The sequence below is a fragment of the Engystomops pustulosus genome, chromosome 6 (genome assembly GCF_040894005.1).
Source record: "Engystomops pustulosus chromosome 6, aEngPut4.maternal, whole genome shotgun sequence".
Classification (NCBI taxonomy): domain Eukaryota; kingdom Metazoa; phylum Chordata; class Amphibia; order Anura; family Leptodactylidae; genus Engystomops; species Engystomops pustulosus.
Window position 1 is genome coordinate 123,737,518 of NC_092416.1, and position 21,805 is coordinate 123,759,322.

Here is a 21,805-nt window from a genome sequence, read left to right on the forward strand (position 1 = left end):
TTTTAAATAAAATGGTTGACAAGAGTGTGTCAGGGAGTTTTTACTCTAATAAAATAAATTTTCTAAAAAAGTTGTGCTTTTTGACTCAAAACTTACCTTAGTATTGGTAATGTCTAATAGATGGCACCAATTCCTAAGGACAGGGCGTAGTGTGAGCCAGCAGAAAAGGCTAACAATAGCCCCCTTATATTTACCCCAATACCCACTGCCACAGGAATGCCAGGAAGAGCCAAGCACAATCCATTAACTGACCACCTATAGATCCAAAAACAGTAGACGCTCCTATTCCAGCGATGTCAGAGTGCCGCTTGTGCATCGTATCTGGCTGATTATAGAAAATGGGGGCCCTATATCCTTTTTTAAAAATAAATAATTACTGGGGTGTAAGTGCCCACTATTTTTGGGCTATCACAGCCCAATAATACTAGCCTGTGTCTGCCCATGAACCTGATCAATTATAGATGGTCAGGCAATGCATGGTAGCAGCTCTTCCCAGGATCCCTGGTGGCAGTGGGTACCGGGGTAATGATAAGAGGGTCAGTGTTAACCCTTTTACTGGCTAATGGTTGACCCTGGTCCTAGTAATGGGTGGCGTCAACACACACAATGGCTCAAATTTATTAAAGCCCACACAAGTTTTTTTTTTTTTTTTTGTCCGAGTTTGCACGTTCTTTTCAGTGAAAACTGCTTGCACATGTATTTATAAAGTGTCCGCAACACACATTTGGCATTATATCCGAAGTGGCACAAATTCTGTACTGAAAGGGTCGTTGTGATGCACAGTCGGACTGTGCGCTACATTTATCATGCAGTGTCCAACAGAGTTGCGTCACACGCCCTATGTTAAAGGTGCATCAAAAAATACAGTGCAGGGGGAGGCATAATTATAAAGCACGTGCACCACAGTTTATGAATCTGGTGCACTCTGCACACTCCACAGACAAAGTACATATACTGCAGATTGTACTGTTTTTGATAAATGTGGGCACACCCTTGTTAAAGGGAACCTGTCACCAGGGAGAGGTTGCAAGAGCCCATTACAGCTGCATTGCAATTATATAAAATATAATTGTTTGTTTTAACTTACCTTGCACCGTGACACCGTTTCAGGGGTTGGGCTTTGGTTTGGATGCATTTCAAAAACACATGACTTGTCTGTGCTGTAAACGCATCAGATCTCAGCCCCCACCTTTGTGCTCCTCCATCCTGCTCCTGGTGAGCTGATATCAGTGGTGGAGGGAGAAGTTGTACAGTAGCACAGAGGTGGGAGCTAAGATCTGAGGAGTGAGCAGCACAGACAAGTCATGTGTAGTATTTTGAAATGCATATAAACCAAAGCCAACCTCTGGGACTCTACAAAGAATTCTACCAGGGAGCAAGGCAAGGCAAGTCAAAACACACAATAGTATTGTATTGCAAATGCATAGTAAAAGCAGAAAGACATATTTGCACTCAGGGCCAGTTTTAGGGCCTTGGGTAAAACTAAAAGTGGGGCCACTATTTTATGAACAGTCACAGTCAGTAAGAGGGTCCTTTAGCCCTGCACAATAAAAACATTTAGTAGTTCCACGCCATAATATGGTAAGACAATGGGGGTCATTTACTAAGGGCCCGATTCGCGTTTTCCCGACGTGTTACCCGAATATTTCCGATTTGCGCCGCTTGTACATGAATTGCCCCGGGTTTTTGGCGCACGCGATCGGATTGTGGCGCATCGGGGCCGGCATGCGCGCGACAGAAATCGGGGGGGCGTGGCCGAACGAAAACCCGACGTATTCGGAAAAACCGCCGCATTTAAAAACCGAAACTGTGTCGCTTGGGGAGCGCTCACCTTCACCTTCTATGGGATGGTGCATTCCGGGGCGTTAAGATTATTTTCGGCGCTGCAGCGCCACCTGGTGGACGGCGGAGGAACTACCATCTTAAATCCCAGCCGGACCCGAATCCTGTGCAGAGAACGCGCCGCTGGATCGCGAATGGGCCGGGTAAGTAAATGTGCCCCAATGTGTAATATGGGACTTTAGGGGAATTTTATAGGAGATTGGTCGATTGATGATAGAAGAAAAAGATTATATAGATTTCTAGATGCAGAAATATAAAGTATGGTAGCTTAGTGGTTAGCATTACAGCCTTTAAGCGCTTGGGACCTGGGTTCAAGTCCCAGGGTCAACATCTGCAAAGAGTTTGTATGTTCTCTCCGTGTTTGCGTGAGTTTCCTCCAGGTCCCCCAGTTTCCACCCACACTCCAAAACATACTGGTAGGTTGAGTAGATTGTGAGCTCCATGGGGACAAGGACCAATTTGCCAAGCTCTGTGCAGCACTGCGTAATCTGTGTGCGCTATATAAATAAAAAATTATTATTATTATAAAGTAGACTAGATGTACAGTAGATAGATGATGTAAGTTAAATATGAGAGATAAAAGATTGATTGATGGATAGATAGATAGATAGATATTGAAAAAGCAAGATAGAGTAATGGATATATATATAAGAAATAGACAAATTATAGGAGCTAGATAACTAGACAGATGATAAGCATCTTCACCTGGACATTCAACCAAGGAGTATTAACCCTTTCATGGCAGGGCATTTCTGGAAATTTTGTTGCGTTATTATCTAGATCAATTTTTACAATTTTGAAGTTTACAAATAAAACTGAAATTATAGCAAAAAGAATTATAATAAGCTTGCCCCATTTTCAAAATTCTGTTAGTGTTTATAGACATAGACGCCTTCATGCAATTTTGATTCAAACTGTAATCTCCTCGAAAAAAATAAATATACAGGCAGTCCCCGGGTTACATACAAGATAGGGTCTGTAGGTTTGTTCTTAAGTTGAATTTGTATGTAAGTCGGAACTGTATATTTTATCATTGTAATCCCAGCCAGAACTTTTTTGGTCTCTGTGACAATTGGATTTTAAAAATGTTGGGTTGTCATAAGAATCAAGATTAACAATAAAGCTTCATTACAGACACATGTGATAACTGTTATAGCTGTTTATTGTAGTCTAGGACTAAAGTACAATAAATTACAAATATCCAGTGGTCCGTTTGTAACTAGGGGTCGTATGCAAGTCGAGTGTTCTTAAGTAGGGGACCGTCTGTATATATAAAATTTGATGGCAAAAAGTTTGCCCCAAACAGAAAATATTTACCTTAACATTTACCTTTACCTTACATAAATGTAATAGATGGTTATATGAAGAGTTCACAGATACCTCATAGTCATATGTTCAAATCAATTAAGCATCAGAATATCACTAAAATTAAAAAAAAAAAAAAAAAAAAAAGACCCTCCTGTCAGTAGGTCCCACCCCCCGCAAACTTGATCCACCTTTACCAACATAAGGTAGATCCCCATTTCTCCCATCGCCCTCCCAACACCCGTTAATCTTCATTACTCGTATTTTACTTAGCGTTCATTTTTCTTCTTTGCTAATTCTTTCCCACTTTGGTCACTTCACATTTTATCTTAAATCCCCTGTCTCTCCAGCCACTCCGAGGCTTCTTCAGACGAGTCAAAAAACCACGTTTTGTTTTTGTGAATAATTCTCAGTTTGGCTGGAAATAACAGGGAAAATTGAATATTTCCCTCGTGCAACCTCTTTTTCACCATTTTGTAACTTGCTCTTTGCTTTTGAGTTTCCCTCGCGTAATCGGGAAAGATAGCAACTTTGTTACCTTCTACCATCAGCTCCTGTTCTTTTTTTCTAGAGTTTCTAATGATATATTCCCTATCTTGGGAATTCAGGCATTTGCCCAAAATTGTTCTGGGGGCAGCCCCAGCAATTGGTTTCTGAGATGGGATTCTGTGGGCTCTTTCTATTGCAAATCCTAAAGAGAGTCCCTCACTTCCAAATACCTCCAATAGCCATTTCTGAATTTGATTTGCCAAATTCCCTTCCTCCGATTGCTCTGGGAACCCTACTATTCTTATGTTGGATCTCCTGGACCGGTTCTCCAGGTCCACCAATTTCTCTTTCAGGGTTACGTTTTCTGCCCTCAGATCCTTCATACTTTTCTGGATTAATTTAATATCCTCCTCCTTTTTCTTAGCGTTTCTTTCTATTTCTTTAAATTTATCCCTTAATGAATTCAGCTCTTCTCTCATGGTTGAGATATCTGATCGGACACTCCCAACATCTGACTTTAATTCTGCTATTGATATTTTGGTTTCTTGGACCGTAGCTAGTATTTGGGCCAGGACCCCCTCGCTCCCTATGCTTGTGTCTTCACTATCTGGACTAGTTCTACTTGGATGTGGGTTGGGGATCCTCCCTATTAACTTGTCTCGTTTTTGTGGGTGATGTTTTCCACATTTTCTCTAGACCCCCAGATTTCCTGTCTGGTTTTTTGGAGGCATTGTTAAACTTGGAGGGGGGGGGGGGTGTTCCAAAAGGGAGGGGGGAAACAGCGTCCTTAGGATCGCCTAACGTCACAGCTGATTGACCGGCAGTACTGCGGTCCAATTTTTGGAACCCGTACTGCCGGGTTACCCGTATAAGTGTCAACTTCCCCTGCCGACCATTAACCAATTACATATATATAAAGAAAAGTGACATAGTAGTGTCCAATTAGTGTCCAGGCTGGTATTGAGTTGATTTTGCACCTCCTTGCTCCAGGCAATTTTACAAAAGAAGGGGGAGGAATACGTAACCAATTATTAATAATTAATAGTTACCAGTTAACCATTTCATATTTAGTACTGTTAGTGCCATAAACACAGCAAGCCGAATCTCTCATTCATCTCCCATTAAGCATAAGCATTGCAGATCATGGAATGAGGGGGGATGATGCATAGTTAACACCGAGAGTCAAGAGAGAGTAGTAGTTGTGTTCCAGTAAGAGTTACTTATCACAGAAGCATAGAGTTAGTCGTTCTTAAAGATTACTTGTTAGTAGAGTTATTAGAGGAACTCTCTGGTTTCTCATATTAGAAGGAATAGGGAAGATAACAAAACAGTTATTAGCTGTTAGTGGTCTTTAGTTCGTCACGGCTATTAGTAAGGTCACAAGAAAGTCAAGGGGACGCAAAGTAGGCAAGCGTTTTCCTTAAGAGAACACCATAAAGAAGTAACTTCTACAACCTGAATCGTTGAGCATGGGGATTCTCAGAAGGGTCGCCGCAGCATATTGAGCACTAGATTTCTGGCATCGCCACAAACCATCGGAGAGACGTTCTCTGCAGTTCCTGGTGAGAGTTTGGGCCAGTGTACACCTCTCGTTGGTCCGATTTCAGAGCTGATGCCCGGCGTGTGCAAGGCACCAGCGCTTGGCGGTTCCTCCGGTGAGTGAGACACGTGGCTTCTGCACTGTTGTCCGGAACCCTCCTTCCGATCTCTCCAGCGGTTCAGGTCACCCTTGGTCTCGGCAACCGCAGCTCTTGTCCGCGTCAGTGTGATGTTCTTCACCCCCACGGCTTCATAGAGGACAGTGGGGGATCAGCAGTAGGGGATCAGCGGGGACTCACGTTACCGGGTCCCGCCGATTCCCGGCCCGCGGTACAGCGTGCTGCCGGTCCCGGTGATGCACACCCTTCAATCCCGCTTCGCTCAGTTGAGGCGCTGGGGAACGCTAAGGTGCCGGAGCATTCGCATCTGCGTGCGGGTGTTGGGAGGCGGAGCGGCGTGCAATCACGTCATTCCGTCACGCGACCCTTCCTTTTTTTTTTTTTTATTTTATTGTTAAATGGAGAAGGTAACAAGGATTTTGTGCTGGAATATTAGGGGTCTAAGCGACAGGAAAAAAAGATGCGCAATATTTGATGTAATAAAAAAACATCTACCAGCAGTGGTAGTACTACTGGAGACACATTTAACACCAGAGTTTAGACAGAGAGTAAAGAGACGATGGGTGGCATGGGAACTACATTCCGATGGAGATAATTACTCTAAGGGGGTTTCAGTCCTTGTCCATACTAGTGTCGATTTCAAATTAATGAATAAGAGAATTGACAGTGAGGGGAGATTTATATTTATACAATGTTTACTGAATGGCTATGAATATCTTCTGGCATTTCTGTATATCCCTCCCCCCTCCTCATTGAAGGTGTTGATGGAGTTCACTGATTTTATTAAGGATAAAAACTGCAGTAGGATTTTGATAATGGGAGATCTGAATATGGTATTTGATTCGACCCTCGATCGCCTTAATCTCCTGGGGGAAGGGAGAATAAAAACCTGTGAAGGGAGAAAATTGAATGGTTTTTGCCAGGACATGGGGCTAGAGGACGTATGGCGAGCCAAATACGGCAGGAAGAAGGCCTTCTCCTGCCACAGTAAATCAAATCAAAGTTTGTCCAGAATAGACCATGTTCTGGCAAATTCGCAACTAATAGGGAATATTTCCAGAATGGTTTATGAGCCAATTGTGATATCAGATCATGCCCCAATGATGATATCACTTGGGGAACCCTTACTTAGCAGGAGAAGGTTCAGACTCAACCCCTACTGGTTAACTATTCTCGAACCCACTCTGGATCTAAAATCAGTTATTGAAGAATTCTGGGACTTGAATATCAACACTGCAGATACACGGGTAGTATGGGATACTCTAAAATTATCTATTAAAATACCTTGTCTCATGCCATTAATGTATCAAAAAAGAATTTTAGAAGGAAAGAAGACGACTTAAGAAAACAGGTTGAACAGACAGCTAAGAACCTAGACAATCCAGGAGAAAGAAGACACACACAGGCGTACAATGTAGCCAGGGAAAAATATAATGATTTTTTGCTAGACAAAGCTCAACATAGGGTGTTCTTCGAGGGACAGCGATACTTTACAGAAAAGGGTAAACCAGGAAAACTCCTAGCCAATATGATTAAAAATAATACAAAAGGGAATGGTAACATTCGAGCCATAAGGGGACATAAAGGCCAAATCTGTAGGGAACAAGATGAGATCCAACAAGAATTTAGAAATTTTTTTCAACGGTTATATGAAACCTCAGGAGATATAGACCCAAGGAATATAGAAAATTTTTTTCACGACATCACTTTCCCTCATCTAACTAGGAGCCAGGTAGAAATGCTGGACACCCCTATTACGCTAGATGAGCTGAAGCAAACAATCGACTCCTGTAATACGGATTCAGCCCCAGGCCCAGATGGCATCCCCTTTAGTCTGTATAGGAGATATAGGGAGGTACTGGCCCCTATGCTGTAGTCGACATTACAAGTAATTCAAAGGAAAGGTATCGGACTCAATGTCGGAAGCCAGTATTATACTCATCCCCAAGAAGGACAAGGACCCTCTAGAGCCGGGCTCATTTAGACCAATATCTCTTATTAACACAGATGCAAAAATTATTGCAAAAGTCCTCGCCATACGGCTTAAGAGGGTAATTACCAGTATCATTCACGGGGACCAGAGGGGGTTTATCCCAGGTAGGAATGTGAGCGACTGTTTAGATAGATTGTTTGTATCTATAGAGAGGGGTAGGGGGGACCTCCGCTCGATCCTGTCCTTGGAAGCGACAAAAGCCTTCGACAGGGTCGAGTGGGGATTTCTATGGGAAGCTATGAATAGATTCGGATTTGGAGAAGAATTTACGAAGTGGGTAAAGTGTTTATATGACTCCCCCAAAGCTAGAGTTTATATTAATAACAGAGAAACTGAGTCTTTCCCCCTTTCTCGTGGCACAAGACAGGGATGTCCCCTCTCCCCTCTCCTTTTCGCTATTTTCATTGAACCTCTGGCCATTAAAATCAGGGCTTCTGATGGCATAGGAGGAGGGGGGAGCGGTGGACCCCAGGATAAACTGATTATGTATGCAGATGACATTCTGCTGTGCCTCCGTGACTCCCCAACATCCATCCCTAATGCGGTTAGAGTAATTACAGAGTTCGGCCAGTTCTCCGGCCTGGAGATTAATTGGAGTAAATCAGGTCTGATGCCCCTTGATGGGAATAGGACGGAAGCCCTTAAAGCCGGTAACATCATGAGCTGCCAAGACTCGTTGAAATATCTGGGTACTACGATATCAGCACAGGTACAAGATTATGACCTCCTGAATTTGAAACCCCTAATAAGTTCTGTTAGATGCAGGATTCATATCTGGGATAAACTACCTCTCTCCTTCGCAGATAGGATTGCATTAATAAAGATGGTCCTTCTGCCGCAGATTTTATTTTTTCCAATCCCATGTCCAATCTGGATAGACAGCTCTTTTTTTAAAGCATTGGAAGCACTGTTCAATGAACTTATTTGGGGTCGGAAAAGAACCCGAATCAAACTTAGTTATCTATACGCTGGGAATCCCTTTCTTGTATGGATACTTCCTCGCAGCTCAGATGTCCCGTATAGTGGGGTGGAAGGATAGAAAGGAACCGTTAAAAACATTACTTATGGAAGATGGGAAAACCTACACAGTTTTTGAAGCCTTAGAGAGCGGGATAGAACAAAATAAACAACATAAGAACCTGATAAAGGAAGCCATTCATAAAGGATGGAAAGCTTTAAAAAAGATTAATCTTATCAACGGCATTATGGAGGATACTCCTCTGTGGTCAAACGTTAACTTTCCAGAGTTACGAGACCTTCCTGACCCCATATTTTGGGAAAACAGAGGGGTGCGTTTGTTTTCACAGGTTTTGGAAGAGGGGAAAGTCATGAGTTTCTCAGCACTTAAAGATAAAGCAAAATTGAATGATGCTGATTTTTTGAGATATTTACAGCTGACACATGCAATTAATGCAATAAAAACCCACAGAAGTATAAAATTCGAAACACATCAATGCATAGAGTTTATTAAGCACACTGGGAGGAAAAAAGGTTTGATAGCAGGGATTTATAGATTCCTGATCAAAGGGAATAATTCAGGGTTTAAACACAAGTCACAGGAATTCTGGGAAGATAAGATAGGAATGATTTCGAGGGAGGGATGGGGGGAAATATACAGGAATGTAAAAATTGGATCAATTAGCGAAAACCACAGAGCCATACAGACAAAAATTTTATATATGCTGTACTACACACCGGCCGCTCTGTGCAAGATGAAACTAAGGGAATCCTCCAAATGCTATAGATGTGAAAGGGAGGAGGCTGACTTCCTTCATCTAATTTGGATATGCCCGAATATAAAAATATTTTGGGACAAAATATTCTCGAGGATAAATGAAGTTCTGGGGAAATCCCTGATCCCATCAATTAATGTCGCAGTTATAGGAATTTACGGACCCAGCCATAACATTAGCGTCAAGGAAGGTGTATTAATAACTAAATTAATGATGATTGCTAAAGTCCTCATAACTCGAACTTGGGGAAGCCACACATCGCCAAATATAGATCAATGGTTTAACCTTTCTCAAAAAATCAAAAGATATGAGCAAATTTACGCTAACAAAGCTGGGAAAAGTGGGAAATGGGCAGAGATATGGATGAAGTGGAAATAAGAGAAGGGGAAAGGAAAGGAAAAAGAAAAAAAGGGAAGAGGGAGCAATAGTGAACCTAACAAGTACTTCCCCCTTTTTTTTTTTTTTTCCTGTCAGTAGGTGGGAGGGACGGGGAGGGTAGGGGATGATTAACTTTAATACAAATTATTGATGTATATACGGGTGATGATACGTACCTATATGAAATTGATTTGTATAGACAATGGTGAATGTCTCTCTCCCGTTTTCGTAAATAAATCATCAAGGGTGGGTAGGGGTGGGAATATACGGGTAATTAATATGGAAATTGTAAACTCGGTATATACTTATTGGAATATAAGAATGGAAGTAAGAATTGCTGATAATTATTATCACGTTTTGTATTGATGTACACTTTGCATATGATAATAAAAAAATTGCCTGGAAAAAAAAAATATCACTAAAATTGCAGTAACTAAATACGAGTATCTTCTTTTCAGCTAGAAATTTTAATTTAAAAAAATCATATAGACTCAAGTATAAGCCAAGGGTGGGAAATGCATTGGTCACAACCCCAGTATATAGCCATCCAGCCCCCTGTAGTAGCGAGCCAGCCTGCCAGCCCCTTGTAGTATACAGCCTGACAGCCCCTGTAGTAGGTATTCTGCCCGTAAAAAAAATAAACTCGATACAACATCAAGAATTTACAAAAATGCTAATGCAACATCCCCCACCGGGGCCTAGCCTTTTCTCGGGGCCTGGAGTCAGCCGGGGCCCGCAGTACCTGAGTGGCTGGCGGTTGCGGCCTAGGCGCGCTAGTGTCACGGTGCTTGGTATGGGGAACCGGAGGGCTGTCCTACAGCCTGGCAGGTCTCCAGCAGGGTGGTGTTGGCAAGAAATGATGAGGGAGAGGCTGCTATAGCGGTTCTCCCTGGGGCAACCCTTTGGTGTCTAGAGTATGAGTCTCTGTGTGGTGGACAGGGTGCCCGTGATGGTGACAGCCGTAGTAGCAGGGACCAGACGGAGGCAGACGTTGAACAAAAACAACTTACAGTTCTTTATTGGAACCGACAGGAACCGCAGCAACGTGCCTTAACAGAATGGTGGATTGCTGAGATGCAGTTGGAGGGAGCCACAGGATGTAGATCATCAGCCTGGATGCAATGGCAGGCTGGGAGGTAGCTGTGTCCTAGTAGGATGCTTCAGCTTTATCCTGGATTGCTTCAGGTATCACCCCTAAAGGGATGATACCCCTTTCCTCACTACTAGCTATTAGCTCCACTCTTCAGGCAGGGAGCTGGGCTCACCTGCTCTTGGTCTGGTGTGCTAGCTGCACTCTAGAAGTGTTCTTTAGAACTTTTCTGTCCAGGGGTTTTGTTACTCCCACTGGTGGTGGCTACTCCTCCAATTACCTCTCAGCTCACAGACACAGAGTGTAACACATGTGATTGGATGACACATCTTACATCACATCAAAGAATTAACTCCTGCCTTACCATGCAGGATCTACCACTGCAATGCCCATCTATGTGAGGTATTTGTTATGTAGTGACCTGCTGTGGGGTTGATCAGACCCTTCACAGGCTGCAAGCTACATGGTGGGACGTATTCGCAACCACTCCTCTGCCTTGCATCGGCGAGGGTGTTGCATACCCCCGGAGCAATTGAAAGAGCCGCTCTCGGCTCGACTACGGACTGGTTGGGGCGCAGAGGACCAACCGCTGGCCAGCAGCGGGGAACCTCTGGGGGGTCCGTTCAATTGATGGCCGGTAGAGGTAGATTACAAAAGAGGGCACTTCCGTGAAGTGCAGGCTACATGATCTGTAGGGACAAACCGCCCATGGTCCTGGAGACAGGCACCTGGGTTGGTGTTGGACTAAGACAAGGACATGTGCGACAGTTGGTTGCTGACGCCATTAGACCAAACTGTACAGTAGGAAAGGTGTGGTGTCACGTACTGTAATCCACTCCTTGCACCAGGGCCTGTATATTTGTTATATAAACACTTCTTCCCTGGAGACAATTATATAGTGTGTATATGCATTACATTGGCATATGTGACACAATGAGACATTATACAAATGTATAAGTACCTGCCGACTAACATTCTTATCCATATATGAGTGGCATCCAGGTGCTAACTCTGTAACACCCCCGGTCCCCTAAGGACCCGCAGTTTACGGACTACCCCCACTTACGAAGCTTCGGTTTGAGGCATAAGATCGCGGTCAGGGTTTACATATAAACGGTCCGACACAGCCACACTACAATCTGAAAAGCCTATAAAAGGTTAGTGTGAACTACTGGCATAAATTGACAGTGTGCAAACATTTTGTAAACTCTCATTGGCTTAGGAGCCCAATGGGTACACATCTTAAACGTTACAAACGTTACATAGGTAGGCTACTCAGGGTAGCAGAATAAAGTAGTGCATGCAGAATGTCCATACCTAAAAGGAAGGCATTAAGTGCAGTATAATAAATCAATGAGGTAGCAACTTTTCCTTGGAGAATCTGGCGAAAGTCTCACAGAAGGTCTTTAATAACAAAGTCCATCTTCTGGGTACAGCCCTTGATGTGGGGAAAAGTGCAATAAAAGAAGCAAAGGGTCTCCTCTTTGTGTAGAGGGACAGAGTCCTTTGTAGGAATCTCTGCTGTGGCAGAGGAAGGGGTGCTATCATAGCACATGACAGTGGGCAGTTCAAGGAAAGTCTCTTGACTGAGATAAATAAGGGTGAGAGTCTCAGGAAAGTCTCTGGCTCTATAGGGTTAGCGGACGCTCAGCCCAAATGGGAGTAGCAGAAATAAATATACATATGTACAATAAGCACAGTACCTGGTAAGGCTTTCAGTCCATCAGGGATTACTCAGTATCTTGCTGCTCAAGAGCAATGGCTGCAGGCATGGGAGCAGGAACTGCAGCAGGGACATCATCAGCCTGGGTGAAGAAAGCAGTGTTGAGATCTGTCACCTGGAGACATCTGGTGGTAGACACTGGAACTGCTGACATGGAACACCCAGAAGCTGGAGCTGGAACAGCAGGGAGGTCACCTAAGGCGGCAGGCATCTCAGCAAAGGAAGGAGACAGGCACTTCTCTGGCTGACCTTCTGTAGCTGGGGGCGCTGTGGAGCGCATGATGATGACCGCAGGAGCTGTAACTTCTTCACTGCTGACAGCTGAAGGATTGTTGTTCCTGGACTGACCTGTAGCTCTTGGGGGCGTTGTTGCACTGGCGGTGGTAACCTCTGTAGCTGGCAGGGCGTTCTCACCGGACAGCCTGGGCCTCTTAGCAGGTGGTCCTGGATACTCCGCAGGACGGCCAGCAATGGCTACACGAGTGTTGGGCTCTTCTGAGATAGCTTCCAGGGCAGAGGGAGCCCAGGGGAATAGCAGCGGTTTCCCCCCCTCTTGGTCTGGCTCCGGCAGGTTCCCCAAAACAAAACGAAAACCCTCCGGTGCATACGGAACCTGGACACCGATAGTGGAGAGGGTCCCCTGCAGGGGTTGAACCGGAGTCCCAGCCGGGGAAGATGGCTGCTGAGGATGGTCCGCCATTTTGGACCTATTGCAGAGAAGTCCGGCAGCTAGCAAACTCGATGCGTGTAGAGGGGCACTCTCGGTTCCAGACCGGAGGTAAGTGTCCGCAAAGATTAAAGTCTCAAAGGCCTCAAGGAACTCCGGTTCCTCACTGGGAGGTGAAGGCCTCGGTCTTGCTAGGATGGTGGCTGCTTCTTCACTCCACAAGGCGGTCAGCAGTTCACTTCTGTCGCAGGAACTCCGGATGAGGCGCACGCTGCTGGCAGGCTTCAGGCGCGGCCTGCGCCGAATTCCAAGATGGCCGATTAACCCTCTTCGTTGCCGGTCGCACGCGCTCCAGCTCCTCCACGGTACTTCGCGCCACTCGCGCAGGGGGCGGAGCCTAGTGACGACTCTGGGTTTTCCCGCCAGTGAAGGTTTTGGCGGGCTGGAATTACTTGCTGCGCCACAGCCTCTGAGGTAAAATCTTCAGGCGCGGCAGAACCGGATGTAGCAGAGCTGACAAAGTTCTTTGCAGGGTTTAACCTCTTGAGTGCTGGAGTGGTGCTCGACAGCACGTGGCAGCAGTAATACAGTTCAATGCAGAAACACACAATCACTTGGGCCTAAACCCGGATGGCAGCAGGGTTAGGCAGCACAGTCTTTGTAATAAATGACAGTCTATAGTGCCAGTATAAGGCACAGAAGTATAAATCCTGTTCGTGACGCCACTTGCAACATTCCCCACCGGGGCCTAGCCTTTTCTTGGGGCCTGGAGTCAGCAGGGGCCAGCAGTACCTGAGTGGCTGCTCCTCCCATCTCAGCTCACAGAAACAGAGTGTAATACATGTGATTGGCTGACACATATGACATCACACAAAACACTTAACTCCTGCCTTACCAGGCAGGTTCTACTACTGCAGTGTTCCCCTGTGTTATCTATAAGGACTATGTAGTGACATGCTGTGGGGCTAGTCAGACCCTACACAGGCTGCAAGCTACATGGTGGGTCATATTCGCAAACACAGCTCTGCCTTGCATCGGCGAGGGTGTTGCACTAACACAAAAACCATGACCTATTTGGTTGCTATCAACAAATGTGTTTAACCCCTTAACGACAAGGCCTTTTTTTTTGTTTTAGTGTTCTCATTTTTCACTCCCCACCTTCACGGTGATACTAAATTTGTATACATTTTATAATGTTTTCATACATTTTAAACAATTAAAACCTGAGGACTTTTGATCACTTTTTATTGAATTTCTTATATTTTGCAAAATGTTAGCGATTTTTTCTTATTTGAACATGTGGCTTTAATCTGTAGTGAATTAGCCACCTTAAAAAAAAAATTTAAAAAGCTGCAAAAGGTCTCCAAAAGTCATAGACAGTCCCCCAGCTAATTTCTATGCCTGTTCAGGGACAGCCGTAGATTTAGGCAATAATGTGCGACTTTTTTAAAAAGTTGCATTTTACATTTAGATTAAGGTGATGGCTCACTGCAGAATACTAGACAATTGTGAGCTTTAAAGGGAGGCCGTTTTAGGTGCAAAAAAAGTCGTAAATGAGCATAAGCACCATGAAAAGCCTCAAAAATGAAAGAAAAAGGCAAGCCAAAAGTGTGATACATGTCCCCCAATGAATCTCTACTAATCTCTCTTTTGAGAGCATAATGAAATCTCTGTCTATGGCTAGACACCATCAGGGGGGCTATAAAATAACATCAGGATATTCTTACTTTCTTAGGGCCATAGAGCATTGATGAACCTCCAATACAATGGCGTCTTTGCTTACGGCTTAGCGACATTGCTCTGAGGTGACGTCATATACAAGCGCCTCTTGCTCAGCTGTTGATATTTCGTGGTGTAGCCCCGCCCAAAATTAGAAACAACTTCCGGTCAACGAAGCGATGGATCCAGGCGGGCAGGGTGAGCACATATCGGGTGTGCGGGTGACTAATGGAGGGTTATGGGTAAAATACGATCGGAGCACAATCTTGACCCGGATGGGGAATGATATTGCTCGGGATTTTCCCGAAGGCGGCGCGGCGCGGCGCCATGTCACTCATCTTGGGGTATGGCGTCATATAACAAGAGCTGTTAGTGTGACTGCCCGGCGGGGAGGGGCACTGGCTGCTGACAGTGTGCGGGAAGGTGGTGTCATGGGATGGAAGGCTGTCAGTGCTATATGACTTTGGGGGACTAGGGGGTCACGTGACGGTGGATTGGGGGCTCAATATTCGTAAGAAATATCTGACATTGAGTGGTCGCCTCAGTATGTCACGTGACATGGGGTTGGCTGTCAGTGTGTCATGTGACGCTTGGGGCTGGGGTCCAGGATGAGCTGTCACAGTACTGTAATGTAGTATAACACTGGAAGCTGTAAGGACATAACATGGTGGTTATTATCCAAGTGCCTGTAATGAACCTGGGCACCAACAATGTCCAGAAAAAAAGAAATATGGCTTATTTCTAGCATAGAACGCACTACATTCTAATTAAAGGAAATCTACTAGAATCCATCATGATAAACCCGGGACATTACTCAATGATCCACGCAGTGTGACTGTGGTAATCTTCTTATGCTTGTTATCCATTGCCGCCTCCTCTAAAATCAACTTTTATTATTACCAGAGCACATGTACTGTAGCTTCACAGGTTGTTACACTGTACAGGAGCACCCCTTCCTCACTGTGTGAGATTTTAGATGACTGAGGGAGGGTAGGTAAGACATGCTCCTGCACAGTGTTACCGCATTAATAATAATATTAAATCCTTTATTTTTATAGCGCCAAACATATCCTGCAGTCCTGTACAGAGCTTCCCAAATCAATCCCTATCTCCATAGGGCTTACAATGAAATCAACCTACTAGTATGTTTTGGAATGTGGGACAAAACCCACGCAAGCTGGAGAGAACATACAGATTTGAAGCTACAGCAAGGAGGGGCTCTGGTAACACCACCAGAGCCCTTCTGGCATATTAGCATAATTTTACAAGTTGATTTTAGAAGGAAGGAGCTAATGGATAACAAATGCAACAATATTACCACAGTCACGGTGCCTGAATTTATCATGCTTGATTTTTAATGGTAGACTTCCTTTAAAGAGGACCTGTCGCCCTAAAAAAATGCTTTAGGAACTGCTTACTAAGTCGGTAGCTCCTAGCCCTACCACAGTAATAGCAGTGTTAAATTGCTAGCTTTATTGGAAGATGCCAATAAAGCAAGCCAACACTGAACTGCCATAGCAAAGAACGCCGGACCGCTATAAGCATGAGGGGACAGTCTGAGGCGCTACCCTCTTTGTAGCTTTTTCCCCACACCGTAGGCCGGCGGTGACTGTCAGGTTTTATGCGGCAGTTGCCACCTCCTCATACCGCCCTCTCATGAATCCGGCATTCTGAGGCTATGGTATTGCAGGGGCTTGCTAGCTTTGTCATGATGTTCCAATCAAGCAAGCAGTTTAACACTGCTATTACTGGGCTAGGGCATTTTTTAGGGTAACAGGTCCTCTTTAAGAAGATGTGCTGCAATGCCACACATAACCTATGTTCTGCTAAAACTGGACAACCCCTCTAACTTCCAAGCTGCTGAATAACCGGATGAGTTACACGTGTGTCCTTGTATGTACTGTATATTAAATGGGCATTCCACCATATCTGCCTTACCAGTCATGTGGTAATTTTTATTAGAACTTAGATGTAAACATGGACTAGTGCCTTCATCTTCTGCCTACTTTTATTGAACATTTTGCTGCAGTTTCAGCACATTGTGGCATTGTCAGTAGCTCTATAGACCTGCCATATGAGTATTTTTGTGTACCAACACTTCCCTTAGGCATTCACTGTGTACTTTTCTATCCCATATAATTGTGTTAAGGTCTCACTAGTATCTTACTGTAGCATAGCTGGTTTATTGGCAGTGTTGCCAGTTTAATCATATAGGCTATGGCAGTGTTATGGACAGTGAATGGGATTGGGGAAGATACCGTTTGCTCAGCAATATCTGATGCTAATAATAAATAAAATCATTATTTCCAAAACGTCCTCCATGACGGCCCACTTGGAGGATGCCCCTTGACCTCTGTAGGGACAGGAAGCAGAGAGGTTAAAAGCCTCCCCCCCGCATCCTCCCGCCAGTGTCTTCCTGTCCCTACAGAGGGCAGGTAGAGAGGGTCTCTCTCTCCTCCAAGTGGGGGGGGAGGGACGTTTGTTCCTGTGCAAGAGAGCACTTACCTGGGGTTACGCCGACCTATTGCAGGTCGTAGTTCCCCTCCGGATCGGGGCCGCGGCTGGACTCTTCCCCGGGGGCTCCTCCCTGGCTCTAGGTGGATCCGGATCTTCCGTCTTCACCCGCGGCCGAGCAGGGCTTACGAGAGGACGCGCGGCGCCTGGGGGAACTTCCGTTCCCAGGCGTCCTTTGCGCTCCGTGACGACTTCCGGTCGCGACCGGAAGTAGGCCGAATCGTCACGGAGGACTGCTGTACCGCTGTACCGCCACCTGCATGGGGGATGGGCTCCCCGATAAGGTATTTTAACGAGGTGGGTTGCTAGTTTTGGCGTTCACTCGTAGTGTTACAGTGTACTGTGGTTGTGCCGTCCCAGACTTCCTTACTATGGCTGATGAGGCAGACTTGGGCCTACTCCACCCTTCTGGTCACGTAAGTGGTGCTGTATGGCATGGTCTTATGGTATCTATGATACATATTGAACCCCAAGTTAGTTAAATTTCCTCACCTTTCCCCCTTAGGATAAAGAACAAGGGTCTAAGGGGAAAGGCAAAGAGGACAGACCTGAGAGGTCTGAGAAATCCAGCAAGTCCGACCGTCCTATCAAGAGTAGGACCCCTGCTAGGAAATGTAATATGTGCCTCCAGGTTTTGCCCGAATCATATGTAAAACCTATATGCAGACCATGTATTGATGAATTTATGCGGTCTGAAAAAGTTTCTTTCATGGATGAGTTAAAAATCCTTTATTGAAGATAAAGTGACAGCATCTGTGGCGTCAGCTACACAAAAAGATCCTCCTCCTAAAAAACCTAGACTGGCGGACATCTCTTCATCAGATGAAGAAACCTATGATTCAGAGGGTCCGTCTTGTTCCCTGGCAGATACTGAGGAGCAAGATTCCCAGGACTTCAGTCAGAGATTGGATTCTCGTCACCTGTTCCAGATAGATGATCTGGATAACCTCTTGAAGGCAATCCGCGAAACTTTGAATATCGAAGAAGAAGTTCCCTGTATGTCTCGGGAGGACGAGTTGTTCGGGGGCCTAAGGGCTAAAAAACAACGTGTTTTTCCGGTTAACGAAACCTTGAAAGGGTTGATTACAGAGGAATGGAAAGACCCAGAGAAGAAGATCCTAACCTCTAAGAGCTTTAAGAGACGCCTCGTCTTTGATCAAGAGGTCTCTAAAGTTTGGGACTCCGTTCCGAAAGTAGATGTACAGGTGACAAAGGTGGTCAAAAAAACAGACCTTCCCTTCGAGGACTCCGCTCAGCTCAGGGATCCTATGGACCGAAAATCTGACGCGCTTCTTAAAAAAGCCTGGGAGACGTCGATGCTTAGCTTAAAATCTAACATATCAGCTACATCAGTTGCAAGGACCCTCTACTTCTGGCTGAACGAGCTGGAATCACATATTAGAGAAGGTACCCCCAGAGCATCCTTACTGGACAGCATTCCGCTCCTAAGATCCGCCACGGCATTCTTAGCAGATGCCTCCGCCGAGGGCGTCCGCTTCGCTGCAAAGGAAGGAGCATTAACAAACGCAGCAAGAAGAGCCTTATGGCTGAAACAGTGGGGCGGCGATATACGATCAAAAACAAAACTCTGCAGCATCCCGTTCACAGGAGATTTCGTTTTCGGTCCTGAATTAGACAACATCCTAGAAAAAGCCTCTGATAAGAAGAAGGGGTTTCCAGAAAACAAGACATCCTCCAGGAAACCTTCCTTTCGTCCCTTCAAGAACCCTAAAGATTCCTTTCGCGGGAAAGGTAAACAGGGGCGCTGGAGCTACCCTAAGGGAGGCAGAGGTAGGGGGTTTCTGTTCTCCAATCCCCCAGACAACTCGGGGGGAAAGAAGCAATGACGCCAGAGTGGGGGGGCGTCTTCTACAGTTCATCACTCAGTGGACAAATATCACCTCAAATCCTTGGGTCTTGAACATCATCAGTTCCGGTTACAAAATAGAATTCAGCACCTACCCCCCCTCAAGATTTGTCTCGCCATCATCCTATACTTCTCCTTCTACCCATTTTCTTATTTGGCAGGAGGTATCATCCCTTATTCAATCCGGAGTGGTGATTCCAGTTCCGCAGGACCAAGAAAAGTCGGGCTTCTACTCTCCACTATTCCTGGTCAAGAAACCAAACGGGTCGAACAGGCTGATTATAAATCTGAAATCCCTAAACAACTTCATCACTTACAGGAGATTTCATATGGAATCGGTAAGATCCGCTACTCAGCTTATATATACCGACCACTATATGTGCACGATAGACCTTCGGGACGCCTACTACCACATTCCTATTCACCACTCCTCTCAAAAGTTCCTCAGATTTTCAGTCTTCTCTCCAGAGGGTTCTATCCTCCACTTTCAATTCCGGGCTCTACCCTTTGGTATTTCTTCAGCTCCGAGAGTTTTTACAAAAGTCATGGTGGAGGTTGTTGCTTTCCTGAGGCTACAGAGGGTGTCTATTGTACCATATTTAGACGACCTTCTGATTATAGGGAAGAACAGATCAGATCTTATCACAGCAAGAGATTTTACCATGAGAAAACTCTCAGATCTGGGGTGGATAATCAACACCCAAAAATCCGATCTGTCTCCCTCCACTCACAAGAAGTTCCTAGGGGTAATGTTGAACTCTACTCTCATGATGTCCTTTCTCCCTCAGGAAAAAGCCGACGGGTTAAGACTCCAGATCCGCTCCTTCAGGAGGAAGACCTCCATTACAATCAGAGGAGCAATGAAAATCCTGGGTCTCCTCACGGCCTGCATTTCATCCGTAGCTTGGAGCCAGAGCCATTGTCGCACTCTGCAAAGCTGGATTCTCCGTTCTTGGAACCGGAGAACCTCGGGATTGGACAGGAAAATCATCATTCCATCCTCGGTAAAAAGAGATCTGCAATGGTGGTTGGGAACAAAACATCTGGAGAAAGGGGTTGCCTGGCACTGCCTTCCGTGTCTGACCATCACGACCGATGCAAGCAGCCTAGGCTGGGGAGCAGTCTTCCCTTCGCATTACGCCCAGGGACCCTGGACCCCTTCACTTGCAAAGAAACCTTCAAACTATCGGGAACTACGAGCCGTCTGGGAAGCCTTAAAATCCAACCCTCTTCTAGTGAAGAATCGACATGTCCATATCCTAACAGACAACACCACGGTGGTGTCTTACCTAAGGCGACAAGGAGGTACGAGGTCAGTAGCTCTTTCCTCCCTGACTCGCACCATCTTTTTCTGGGCAGAAGAGAACCTACTATCTCTTTCCGCAACTCACTTAAGAGGAGTTTTGAATACGGAGGCAGACTTCCTCAGCAGGAGAGTGATTTCTCCCAACGAATGGTGCTTAAATCAGGAAATCTTCAGCCAGTTGACAGAGCTCTGGGGCACTCCGCAAGTCGACTTATTCGCCACAAGAGAGAATTCAATGTGTCATCTATACTTCTCTCTGGAGGCAAGGGAGCCGAAGGATCGACTAGACGCCTTCAGTCATCCTTGGACCGAACCTCTCTCCTACGCCTTTCCCCCTATTCCCTTGGTCGCAAGGGTCCTCAGGAAGATCCTTATGGACCAGGCAAGGGTAATACTCATCTGCCCGAACTGGCCAAAAAAGGGTTGGTACCCTTTGCTGACATCCCTGGCCATCCAACAACCTGTGATATTGCCTCCAAGGAAGGATCTTCTACGTCAGGGTCCTATCTTCCATCCAGACCCGGAGAAGCTACAATTGGCGGCGTGGATCCTGAGTCCGATTTTTTAAGATCACAGGGCCTCTCCAGAGCGGTGGTAACCACACTCAAGGCAAGTAGGAAAAAAGTTACTTTTAACATATATCACAAAATTTGGAAGAAATTTGTGTCTTTCTGTGGGGATAATCCTCCATCTCAACTCAACCCAAATATTTTCCAGATCCTGGACTTTCTTCAGAAGGGCCTGGAATTGGGCCTATCCACTAGCACCTTGAAGGTGCAGGTCTCGGCCCTGGGAGCCTTTTTCGATTTCCCCTTAGCGGACCACAGGTGGGTCAAGCGTTTTATCTCGGCCTCCTCCAGAATCAGACCTCAGGTTCTCAGGAGGACCCCTACGTGGGATCTCACCCTAGTGTTAGACGCTCTTTCCAGACCTCCTTTCGAACCTCTGGAGAGTTCTAACATTAAAAATTTAACGCTAAAAACTACTCTACTGATTGCTGTTACCACAGCCAAGAGGTTGGGGGAGCTCCAGGCTATTTCCATCAGGGAACCATATATGCGCATTCTTCCTGACTGTATTGTTCTTACTCTAGACCCCGGGTTCGTTCCCAAAGTGGTATCAGATTTCCACCGGAACCAGGAGATTACCCTCCCGTCCTTCTACGAAAATCCTTCTTCGAATGACGAAGCCTCATGGCATCTTCTAGACGTAAGAAGGGTTGTACTAGCTTATCTGCAGGCTACAGAACCCTGGCGCATTGATCATAACTTATTTATTCAATTCCAGGGGAAAAATAAGGGGAGAAAAGCTTCCAAGATCTCAATAGCAAGATGGCTTAAGTCGGCCATTTCCACATGCTATACCTTACAAGGGAAGGAAGTTCCTTCTAGTCTAAAGGCTCATTCCACCAGGGCTATGTCAGCCTCCTGGGCCGAAAGAAGAGGCGCATCACTTGAGCAGATCTGCAAAGCAGCCACCTGGGCGTCAACATCCACATTCATTAAACACTATCGTCTGGAT

At 45.5% G+C, this 21,805-nt stretch overlaps 1 protein-coding gene across 9 annotated transcripts in view; it reads left to right on the forward strand.

Annotated features, from left to right (window-relative positions):
* TPD52L2 (TPD52 like 2) overlaps positions 1 to 21,805 on the forward strand; it is a 100,890-nt gene that overhangs the window by 58,469 nt on the left and 20,616 nt on the right. For 5 of the 9 annotated variants that reach the window (XM_072110861.1, XM_072110862.1, XM_072110864.1 and 2 more), the window contains exon 1: positions 14,648 to 14,795. The exons of 1 other annotated variant lie outside the window; for it this stretch is intronic. In XM_072110861.1, the coding sequence (XP_071966962.1) occupies positions 14,777 to 14,795 (19 nt within the window). In that variant the 5' untranslated portion in view covers positions 14,648 to 14,776. 3 more of the 9 variants (XM_072110868.1, XM_072110863.1, XM_072110865.1) reach the window with 3 other exon arrangements.